A 12031-nucleotide genomic window follows, 5' to 3' on the forward strand; every position below is an offset into this window, starting at 1 on the left:
ACTCTCTTTACTCTATTTTGCTCTTCTCTGTTATCTAGATTTTCCACCATGAACATGTATAATGCTAGAAATCCCAAAGTCATAAAAATGGTATTTATTCATTCAACACACATTTACTGAGACTTACTATGTGCCAAGCACTTCTAGGTGCTGGGCTTTTGGTAGTAAACCAGACAGATCAAGTTCTCCTCTCACTCCAGGGAAGAGAGACACAAGGCAATGTCACTCAGTGATAGTGTCCTAAGGGAAACAGAACGAGATGTGATGGAGAGTGGCTGGTGGGGAGGGCTTTGTTGGACAGTCACAGAAGGCCCCTCTGAGAAGGTGATGGGCTAAGACCTGAATGAAGAGAAGCCGGGAGTTCAAAGATGATACAAGCAGACGAGTCAGTATGGATGAGCTCGCACAATATTATTAAAGGGAAAACAGCCTATTATAAAACAGTATGGGCTACGGTATGTAGACTTCGCATCGAAAAATCTCTTAGGATATTTAGAAGATGTTACTAGTAGTCGTTATCACTTTGGCAGTTATGGGTAATTTTTACTTTTCTCTCTCTGCTTATCTGTATTTTAGATATCCGTTTACAATGACTATGTATCATTGTTACTCATTCCCTCATTCAAAACAATTTAGTCAGGCCTGTTCTATGGTGCTGGAAATACAGCAACAACCAGAGAAAAATCCTGGACCTTATGGAGCTTTACTTTGGATATGAGGGAACAGACTTTAAAGTTTTTAATTAAATTAAATAGTATGCTAATAAAATATTAATAAAAATATTAAATAGTAGGTAAATATCTTGAACATAAAAGGCAGTGAGGTGGGATGTATGAAAATGTGGAGAGAAGGGACAGTCTAATTTGGGGGTGGGCCGTACAGCTTTTTAGGGAAAAGGCTTTCTAGGCAGAGGAATCAACAACACAAGTGCCAAAGGAGTGAGAATGCTGAGGCCACGGGCTGGAGTGAGTGAGCTGGCAATGAGGTAATGATGGATGGACGATGGAGTGAAGAGGTCAAAGACAAGGTGTGGAGGGGGTCGGGAAGCAGATCCCACAGGGTGGTCAAGTCCATGCAAAAACATTTACTCTGAGACACAGAAAGGCACAGGAGGGTTTTTGAGCAGACATGAGACATGATACAATAATTTTTAGCAGAATCACTCGGGCTGCTATGTTGAGAACAGACCAAAGGGAGCAAGGGCAGAAGTAGGGACCCGTTAGGAGGCTATTGCAAGAATGATGAAGGTTTGGACCAGGATGACAGCAAAGGTGTGGTCAGATTCTGGTCTACAAGTCTGGGTCTATATCAAAATTAGAGTCAATAGAGTCTGTTTCTGGATTACTTGTGGCAAGTGGGAGAAAAAGAAATCAAGGATGACTCTAAGGGTTGATCCTGAGCAACTGGAGTTGTTATTAGCTGAGGTAAAGAAAACTGCAAGGGGAATAACTTTTGTTTGTTTGTTTGTTTGTTTGTTTGCAGGGGAGGCATTAATTTTGGACATGCTGAGTTTGAGTAGTTATTAGAGATACAAAAGAAGAACTCAACCAAGCAGCTGGATATATGAACACAGAGTTCAGGAGAGAGCTCTAGGCTGGACATGCACATGTGCGAGTCCTTCAGGTAAGGATGGCATTTGACTCCATGATCTAGATGTGATCACCAAAAAAGGGGTAGAGACAGAAAAGCAAAGGGATGGGAAGCCTGCGCCCTGGAATATTCCACTATTAATGATCCAAGAGAAGAGGAGAAAGAGCAATGGAGGCTGAGAAGGTAAGAAATGAGGTGGAAGGAGAGGAACTAGAAAAGCACAGTGTCCTGAAAGCTACATGAAGAAAATACTTCTAGATGGAGGAAATGACCGACAGTAAAATGAGACCAGATAAAAGATCACTTGATTACTAATGTGGAGTGTACTGCCCTTGACCAGAACCGCTTCAGTAGATCTGTGATGATCAATGTTTGATTGGAGGGGGGTCCAAGAGAGCATGGGAGGACAGAAATTGGAGTTAGCATGAGATTTGCTTTAAATAGAAGGGGAGAATGGGGTTTCAGTTAGTAAGATCAAGAGAAGATTTTTTTTTCTTGAAAGCTGGGTAAAATAAAATAAATTATAAAGGGGGAAAATAGAAGATTTTTACTGGAATTGGGGAAATATAAGCCTATCACATTTATTCCAGGAAAAACAAACCACTAATTGGTGGAATATTTTCAGATCTTTGGGCACTTTGCCCCTGACCACCATCTTTGAGGTCAGAATCAGGAAGAAACAATTCAAGGTTAATGGAGAGAAATAAAGATGTTTTCAAAGCAGTATGGTGACCACCTCTGGCTTCTTTTTATAAGTTAGTCTCCTATCCCACCAGTCCCTTTATTCTCCTGGGCTTATCTTCCTTGGAACTTCTTTTTCCTCACTGCCCACTTTTTCCACATCCCAGCATCAACCCTCTGAAATCCAGGGTCAGTAGACCCACAGAATTAAGACTCTTAAAGAAAACTTTATGCACTTCCAATAAAATCTCTTTCTTGAAGAAAAACTCAGTATTGCAAATCAGCATGGTTTATTTTTCGAGGATCAGAAGGCCACAAGCAGTCAGACTTCCTGAGCCAATAAAAGAAAATACTGGCTCCAGTTATCAGAGACCAAGAGGAGGGAGTAAGGGCAAAGGAGTCATTTTTCTGAAATTCTGAAAGTCAGGATTTCTTCAAATGGGAGCCCAATCCATGCAAAGCAGGGCTCAGGATCAAACAAATTGGTTGAACATTTCATACTAATTCATCTCCCTGAGGATTTACGATGATGTTGCCCCGAGAAATCCAAAAGAAAAACATATAAAAAAATGTAACCTGACCCTCCCTTCCCCTTATTAAACAGTTTAGTCTAAAGCCATTAGACAGGGCCAAGCAAGGTAGGTGTCTGCATGGCCTGGCCTGGGGTGCAGAGCCCAAGAGGAAGGCATCCATGTAGGGAGGGGGGTACCATAGCAATGCCTGACTGGTTACCTACTGCAGTTGAATAAAGGCACCCAGTTTTCTCACACCCTAAAAAGGGAGGTACGAAAAATGAACAGGAGTACACTAGAATGATCCATGTGGTGTGGATCAGAATTAGAGATATCGGTATAAATATCTCTATGTATTAGAATTGGAAGCTCAGAAATAAATGTAGATACAAATGTTTGTATGTATGTGTTAGTGACTCTGTGTGTGTATGTGCATATGTATGTATGCATTCAAACCTACATCATCTTGCTTTGTCCAGTGAAGGGGCCTGGAAGCAGTGCCATCCAAGAGCCATGAGCACAACTAGACCAGGACCTAGGCTTCCAAATATTATTCTCCAGTGAAAGTAACCAGAGCTTCTTGAGAAATGGCTTATTCCAAGACTCTGGCAGGGAAAGTACAGATGATCTTGGAATATCTTGCCAGAAAGCAAGGAAGTGCTCAAAGAATAAGGGAGACCTGTCAAAAGAACATAGAAGCCAACTTGAAGAGGTTCCCACTGGCGCAATCTGGGACAATTTGAACATCAAATAAACAATGAGAGCAAATGCAATTCAATGAGAATCCTAGCGTCCATGCTGATAAAAACAAATGAATAACTTGAAACTTCAATGAAGAATGGGATATGTACATGGTCCTAAAATCTCTCCCTATAAAACACTTATGAATTACAAAGTATAAAAGTGTTACTTCGCACTGAAGAAACCATGCAGACATCAGTAATCAAGTCATCAAAGTAAACATCCAGATGTGACAGTCCTACCGTTCCTACCGTAAGTGAATAACTTGAATCTAATTATGAGGAAACATCAGACAAACCCAAATCAAGGAACATTCTACCAAATAACTGGCCTGTATTGAAGTGCAAGAAAGAATGAGGAACTGTTCCAGACAGAAAGAGACTAAAAAGACACAACATTTACATGCAATACTTGAATATAAACTGGGTCCTTCTGCTGTAAGAACATAAAAAGCACAAGTGGAAAAATTTGAATGAGACCTGAATTTCAGATGGTAGAAATGAATGCATGTTAATTTCCTGATTTGTATGGTTGTGTTGCAGTTATGCAGGTCAATGGCCCTGTTTGTAAGAAATATACACTGAAGTATTGGGGGTCGTGGGGATATCAAGTTGGCAACTCACTCTCAAATGATTCAGGGGAAAAAATGGGTATGGACCAGAATTGCAACTTTTCTGTAAGTGGGAGATAGTTTCAAAATAAAATTGTATATTTGGAGGAAAAAAAACCTAATCCTGATTCTCAAACACATATGATTGTCGAAGTTGCCTGGCATGATAACACCCCTTGGAATTAATCTTCCACAGCAGATCCTTGGAGGGGCACTTCTGTAAGCAGTCCTATTCAACCCCTTAGTGTAGGGAGGCTCCATGGAGAGGACACAGCCTTCTGAGTTTGGAGCCAAAGCGTTTAAAGACAGCCTTGCTCTTCTCTACCCATGAACACAAGCTTAGGTGAAAAGAAGGAAGAAAAAGAACTCTGAATTGTCTACACAAGGGGACAAGTTGAGAAAACATTTAGAATTTATGTCAAGTTCATTGCATCTTGGTAGAAACAGGAATCAGCCTAATATAATAAAAGTACAAGGAGTGCTCTCATGGTATCATTTAATCTTATCTGTACCTAGCTTTTAAGGAAGAAGTCCTAAACATTATTTAGTATAAACGTTGTAGGGCTTCCCTGGTGGCGCAGTGGTTGAGAGTCCGCCTGCCGATGCAGGGGACACGGGTTCGTGCCCCGGTCCGGGAAGATCCCACATGCTGCGGAGTGGCCGGGCCCGTGAGCCATGGCCGCTGAGCCTGCGCGTCCGGAGCCTGTGCTCTGCAACGGGAGAGGCCACGACAGTGAGAGGCCCGTGTACCGCAAACAAAACAAAACAAAACATTGTAGATATCATTAAAATCAAATTAAAAGATGAAAAACATTGACGTTCTGAGAAGCAAAGGACCTTGTGGAGGTGAAGCCAGGATTAGAAGGCATGTTTGGCATCCCACGACTGTCTAAATGGATGTCCATGCTCTCTCCACTACACTAGGTGGTTTTCTCTAAGAATAGAGAAATTATATTCTGTTCTCCAAGAAACAGAATGGTCTGGAAAAATTGAGACAGAGATGAACTAATCAGTATTTGAATAAGAACCCACTTGTCACTCTATTTAAGACATATTTTTTTAGTCTTTTACCAAAAAAGAAAAAATCCCCAAACATGTAGGATTGGTAGTTGAACAGTCTTCTAAGACATATTCCTAATTTACCAATGCATGTCCTCTTAATGCTTCTCTGCTCGCTCTGCTTCATTAATTCCACCTCCCAATCCACCATCTTGTAAATGGGAGCAGTAAGTTACTGGTAACCTAACAAAATTCATTCAGCATCTACATTGCTTCTCCCATAAAGTTCACTATGTTACTGAAATACAAAGTAATCTTGCTTTTCCTTCAGTCTTCCAAATGTAATACTTGTGAGTTTATAGGAAAGACAGTTGGAACCAGAAAATGAAATAGTATCAATTACTAATATTTCCCATTCTCTGCTAAGGCTTGTCTTATCTGAAGCTTGTAAGGTTATTTAATCTTTTCCATCATCTCAGGGAGAAGAAAGCCTGGAAAATCCTAGTCATTCCACAGTAACTATCAGTGGGACTTTCCATAACTAACTGGATGCAAAATAAAAATCTTAAGAAGTTGATCCAATTCTAAAACTACTTCTCAACTTATAAATAAATATGAAGAGACAACCCATCCATATTTTCTTCAAATAACATCTGGTTTCTTGGCCAGACTGCTAATACCTGAAAAAGTTTCTGAGTTTGTTCCAACAAATCTACATTTAAAGAGCTTAAAAACGCATTTATGCACTAAACATTCTTTTCTACATCTGACTTAGGGCCAGAGATGGGACTGTGAGACAGAACCTTGCCAAGAAATTGGAAAGATGGGGAATAAAATGGCCTTCTAAAAGCTAAACTGTGAAATCAACACTTGACGGATCAGGGCAAAGAAATGAGAAATCACCACATGGACAGAGGGAACTATATTCAGTGTCCTGTAATAAACCATAACGGGAAAGAATATGAAAAAGAGCATGGATATATGTATGTATAACGGAATCACTTTGCTGTACACAAGAAACTAACACAACATTGTAAATCAACTATACTTGAGTTAAAGAAAGAAAGAAACAAATCACCACATGGGGACAAAAAAGCTTCTAGGCCAGCAAGGTTTGGCTGTGACCCCACTAAAGATATAATACACATATCTGAAGACTATATTAATTGATCATGGAGTCATAGAAGAAGGATTGCTAAGACAACCGGAGCAGTACCCTCCAAGGCCCCGTGCAGAGCGGAGGGAGTCTGAACCAGCAGCATTGGGGTAGCATAGAATCAGCGACAAGCACCACTCTGGTGAAAATGATGCGTCACTTTATCTTAGCCTGATTACGCTGGGCTGGCCCGTCTTATGCATGATGGAAAGCTCAACATTGAGCACACGGCCTAGCCTACAGCAGGCAGTCATTAGACTCCGTGAATTTGCTCCAACTCTTTGCTCACAACTTCCTGATTAGAATTTGGCTCTCCACATAGGTCTGCCTACAGGGAGAGAATGAGCTAGTCAGATTTGAGAATGCTGGCCCCCATGCCAGCCGCAGCACTCACTGAAATATCCAGTGTAACATTTGAGCTTGTTTGCTCCTAGTCTGCTCCCAAAGGAAGGGCCCTTGAGTGTGCTGCCAGATCAACTGTCTGAGCCCACAGGGCTGGCAGGGAGTCTCTGGGCCATGGTACATTCACCAGGATGGCGATGATGGCGGTGGCCACGGGGATAGCTGCGGCCGCACGCTGAGCGCCTTTTGTACTATGTGTCAGACCAGTGCACTATGTGCTATTCACACTTGAACTCATTTCATCCCCACAACAAAGCAATACATTAGGCATTAGTAGTATTCCCATCTAGTAACTTACCCAAAGACCCACACTAGGAATCTGAATTCAGAGGCAGATTTATCTGACTCTAGAGCCTAATCCCTTACGTTGTGAAAATACTACCTTGGGGCGTGGGAGCGGGGGCAGCCATGAACCCTATCCTTGTCCTGGCCAAACTCCTCTGTGTCAGCAGTGTGCTTTGGGCCATCTCAGCCCACCTTCAACATGACTACTCATCAATACGCCACTATCATAAAAGGCTTCACAACAACGAACACAAAGAGTAGCGCTTGACCCTTTATCACAAGTGCAGAAAACCAAACCCCATCTCAGCGAACAGCATCCCCATCTACTCATGCCATCAGTACTGTAAGCTTCAGAAGCCAAAAATGACTATTCCCTCCCCCTCATCACCCTGCAGCATAGCGTCTAGTCATTTGCACCTCCTTCAATAAGCCTCTTCAATATCCTCAAGACTTCCCTAATGCGTCCACTTCTCACCATCACCATTGCCACTCCCCGTCTTTCACCTGGCTCTCTCTACAGACATCTCCTAGGTCATGTTTCGGCTTCTTCTCTTGTTTTTCTTTATTCTCGACCATACAACCAGTTTTCTTTATAAAATCCAATCACGGCATTCCACTGCTTAAATATCCTTCCCTGGGTCCCCAACCTCCCGCCATACTCCATGCTTCAGTCTTAATAGTGACTGGCCTGCAGTTCTTGGAATATTCTCAGCCCTGCCTGTGGCAGGATGTCCTGGAATACACCCACATCCCCCTGGACCAGTCTCCCCTCCATGCCTCGTTCCCTCTAATGGTCAGCTCGTCCAGGGGTTTTGGGACTCGCTCCTGTCCCACCTCCTCCAGGAAGCCTGGGTTAGGTGCCTGTCTGAGGTGCTCTCGTGTCCAGCTCATCCTTCACCCCACTGTATGGGAATTCTTACTGACGTGACTCCACCCCCAGACCGTGACCTCCCTGAAGCCCAGGACTCACTCTGAATACAAAATGCCTGACACGAAAAAATGCACGGTGAAAGAATGAATGAACGGACAAGAGCCTGTTACATCATAGATGTCAGAATCCACTCAGTTTCCTCAAGTCCCAGCTCTTGGTCTTGAGAAAGCTGTCTAATCTCCCTCAACCCCAGATTCTCTGTCTGTAAACTGGAGATCATAAAACCTGCATTGTCAAGTTGTTGTGAGATTTAAACTAAATCATATGGTATGTGGAACGTCTTCAGCACCAAGCCTGGTACATAACAAGTACCCAAATGTTGGTTGTTGCTATTATTATTACAAAGACCTTCGCCACTTGACAGAAAACAGTCATGTTCTTGAAAGAGAACAGATACCCCCAGTGCACCACGATGACTCGGCTGCCCCAGGCCTCCTCAGCATTCATGGTTTACAGTCATCATGCACTGTTTTCATTCTCGAACATACTCCTTTGAAGGGTTCTGGCACTTCCATACTGTCTTCAAGATGCCTAATACTTGGACAAATGCTTTTAGGTAAAATGATATCAAATTTGCCCCACATCTTACTGCCCACTGGAGCCTTAAACTATGGACATTCACATAGCACCTCCTAATGATGCGAATGCCATACGAAGAGGCCAGCATAACCCTGGGAAGAACACACACAGAGAAACAGGAACGGGGGGCAATGGACAGGTGGTGATCCCAAAATAGAAATCAGGTCTTAAAGAGGTCAGAAGCAAGCTGAGGTCTCAGAAAGAGAGTGTCCTTTGTCACATGAGATTCAGAAAGGTGAATGATCAGACCAGTGGTTAAAAAACATTGTAGCATAACCCCTCTGTGGAATATTGTGCAGCCATTAAAAATAGGTAGGGACGGGGACTTCCCTGGTGGCGCAGTGGTTAAGACTCCTCGCTCCCGATACAGGGGGCCCGGGTTTGATCCCTGCTCAGGGAACTAGAGCCCACATGCTGCAACTAAGGCCCAGCGCAACCAAATAAATAAATAAATATTTAAAAAAAAATAGGTAGGGGCCAACTAATAAAATGGTAAATAAGAACACATAAGAGATCGTGTTATATAAAAAATATAGACATAGGATTTTTGATTACAGAATGTAAAACTTGCTTAAAAGAAAATGTAAGGGAGTAGACCGAAATTTTAATGGTTATGACACAGTGATGAGTTTATTTTTTTTTTTAACTTATTCCACACACCTTTTGCAGTGTTGTCACATTCCTTTAAAATGTGAAAAAAAAAAAATCTGCCTGTCGTCCTCGCAGATGGCTCCTGGAAGAGCTGAGATAGTGCAGAAGACACGCCCTAGGCTGAAGGGGGCACCAGGAGCCAGGAGGCTGACTCAGCAGCCTTTGAGCGTGGGCGAACCTGGGCCTGGAGCGCCCGGCAGGTCATTTCTTCATCGGCCACCGCCCCGCGGGGTCTCACTGAGTGCACGCTAGCAGGCCGCCCCCGGTGGGCCCAGCCGCCACCCAGCCCCCGACTGTGTTGTCCCCAAGCGATCCTCTCGGCGAAGTTTGTCTTGGAGAGGAGGGAAGCGCCGCGAGCGGCTGTGGACACCCCGCGACTTCGCCCTCCCCGGGCCTCGCGACCCCACGCTCCGCGCCCTGGCGCCCCGCGTACCTCTTGCAGGGGATCAGCGCCTTCCTCTCGTCCAGCACCCGCACGCGTTGGTTGAGCCCGTCGTAGGAGAGCAGGGCGCGGCTGTAGCGCCCGGTGCTCTGCCGGTACAGCACCTGACGCCCCTCCCACTGCTGCGGCGCCTGGCACGGGCGCTGAGACCCCGGGGAGTCCCCGGCCCCGGGCCCCGGGGCCGCCGCCGCCGCCCCCAGGCCGCAGAGGCCGCCCAGCGCCCAGACCCAGAGGCCGCCCAGCAGCCAGGCGCCCAGGGCCCTGCGGGCCACACGGAGGAGAGCGCGTCCCGGCATCGCCGTCCGCCGCGCCCGCCGCCCCCCGAGGCCCAGCCCGAGCCCGAGGGGGCGCTGAGCAGCCCAAGACAAGCGCAGCGCGGAGCTCTCTCGAACTGTGCCCGAGTGCGGTCTGGGCCAAGTTGCTGCCGGTCCCGGCGGCGGCCTCTACGGCTCTGGGGATCAGGCCTGGGCTCCGGGCCCTGGGCCCTGGGGAAGCTCCGGTGAATCGTGCGGGAGCTATTTGTGCCCGGGCCGCTGCCCGCTGCAGCTTCTGTTTTCACATGCTCTCTGCTGCCAACAGGAAATGCAGTGGCAGCGGTGCCACTAGCATCCTGAAGGGCATCCGTGTTTTAAAGGGGGGCGGGGGGGGAGCGATGAGAAGGGAAATGTTTCTCTGCTAACTTGAGTATTCAACGGGTAACCAACTCTGGGGGACGAGCTCGAGGTCAAGGTCGGGAAAGCAGGGCCTCAGCACTTGCTGTGCCGCAGGTAACCTGTCCCTTTATCAAAATTGCCACCTGCTAACTCCAAATTAAAAATGGAAAAGAGGGTTCCTTCCTGAAGAAATGACACCAGTCATTTATCATGGCCGTTTGGCAGCCCCCCACTCCCCGTATAGAGCCTGGCGGACTAGAAAATAGGCCCTTGCTCTTGGGCTGAGGACTCAAGGACATGCCTGGAGGCCACATTTGCGGTGAGACTGCTCCCCTCACTCATCACTTGACAATACCACAAGCCTAGAGGTTTATGTGTCTGGGAGTTTAGGATCATCAAGAAGAAAGTTAATTGGGTTTATGTTGGTGTAATGTTAGGATCTAGAGTATGGAATCAAGAAGAAAGAAAACAACTGTTTAAAAACCAAAAACAAAGCCTTGCTTTCCAAGTTTATAGAGTCTTTTCACTAGATCTGCCTTTCAGGGATGAAGAAGCATGAGGCAGGTGAAAGTGGGAGAGAGCGTTCCTGTATGAGAGTCAGCGCGGCGACAAGAGAAAATGAGTGTGATATTCGGGTTCAAGTATGAAGCAGAAGATAGTCCGGAGCCAGATCACTCAAGGCCTTGAAAACCATTTTAAGGATTAGTTATTAATACCGGGGCTGTTGGAGCCATCCATAAATGTAAAGCTAGGGAGAGCATCATCAGGGATATGCCTTAGGAAGCTCCCCCAGGTCAGTGTGGAGGATGGCAGGGCAAGGCAGAGGGCAGGGAGAAGGAGGAAGATACTGTTGCAATCCAGAGGAGAGCTGCTGTCTGAGCTAAGGCCATGGTTGTAGAAATGCAGAGGGTGGAAGAGTTGGGAACAAGAGAGAAGGATTTAGACTCGGAGGAAGAGGTTTCTGGTTTGGACCACTGGGAGTTCAGCCTGGAGTGAGAGAAGATAAATTCAGTTTAGGGTTGGCTGATTTTGAGATGACTGTGGGATATACAGGTGGAAGTTCCCAGGGGACAGTTGGATAAACAATTCCAGAGACCAGCAGGCCTAGAGGTCTGGATTTGGAAGCCACTGACATCTAGGTGGTCCCCGAAGCCAGAGAGGAGAGTAGCACGGTGGTTTTCCACCCAGGGCAACTTTGTCCCCCAGGGGGCAGTTGACAATATGTAGAGACCTTATTGATTATCACAGTGGGGTAGGGGGTAAGCTGCCCCTGGCATCTAGTGGGAGGAGACCAGAGATACTACTGCACAATGTGCAGGACAGCCCCCAGTACCACCACCACTCACCCAGTAAAGAATTATCCAGCCCCACTGTCAGCAGTGCCGAGGTTGAGCCAACCTGGAGCAGCAGGGAGTGTAGAGAGTGAGAAGAAGGCTGAGGATGGAGCCCTAGAGAACTCCAGACATTGAACGGATGGGCAGAGAAACAGTCCCTGGAGGAGACTGAAAAGGAGCTACCAGAGAGAAGCCACTGACCAGGGGAACTTCCCCAGTTACGTGAGCTTTTGGCAAATCAATGTCAAGTATGAGGTAATGGATTGAGTGCTAAAGCCGGGCAAGAAGATGGAGACTGGTTGACAGACTCTCCGGATGAATCACTCAACACTGCCACCCTCTCCTAGAAACGCTAAGGCCAGACTACCAACAGACCTAATGGGATAAGCAAAGAGCTTTATGGAGAAGGGTTCTTAACTTCTCCTCTCCCTTTCGTAAAGGACATGCCATCTGCGAACATGAGGG

General features: G+C 45.9%; 1 protein-coding gene and 1 long non-coding RNA gene across 6 annotated transcripts in view; one reads left to right on the top strand and one right to left on the bottom strand.

Annotated features, from left to right (window-relative positions):
• The window catches only part of LOC137228863 (uncharacterized), a 211862-nt gene extending 207074 nt beyond the window's left edge, over positions 1-4788 (top strand). For all 5 annotated transcript variants that reach the window (XR_010945386.1, XR_010945387.1, XR_010945390.1 and 2 more), the window contains 2 exons: positions 1483-1623; positions 3263-4788. This is a non-coding gene — a long non-coding RNA (uncharacterized lncRNA). The remainder of the gene's footprint in view (positions 1-1482; positions 1624-3262) is intronic.
• Positions 1-10200, bottom strand: part of EPDR1 (ependymin related 1) — a 33138-nt gene extending 22938 nt beyond the window's left edge. Inside the window, 3 exon segments of the mRNA XM_067745888.1 lie at positions 9571-10063; positions 10066-10137; positions 10140-10200. Of these exon segments, the coding sequence (XP_067601989.1) occupies positions 9571-10063; positions 10066-10137; positions 10140-10200 (626 nt within the window).
• Positions 10201-12031: the final 1831 nt, after the last annotated feature.

Source organism: Pseudorca crassidens, chromosome 8 (genome assembly GCF_039906515.1).
Source record: "Pseudorca crassidens isolate mPseCra1 chromosome 8, mPseCra1.hap1, whole genome shotgun sequence".
Lineage (NCBI taxonomy): Eukaryota > Metazoa > Chordata > Mammalia > Artiodactyla > Delphinidae > Pseudorca > Pseudorca crassidens.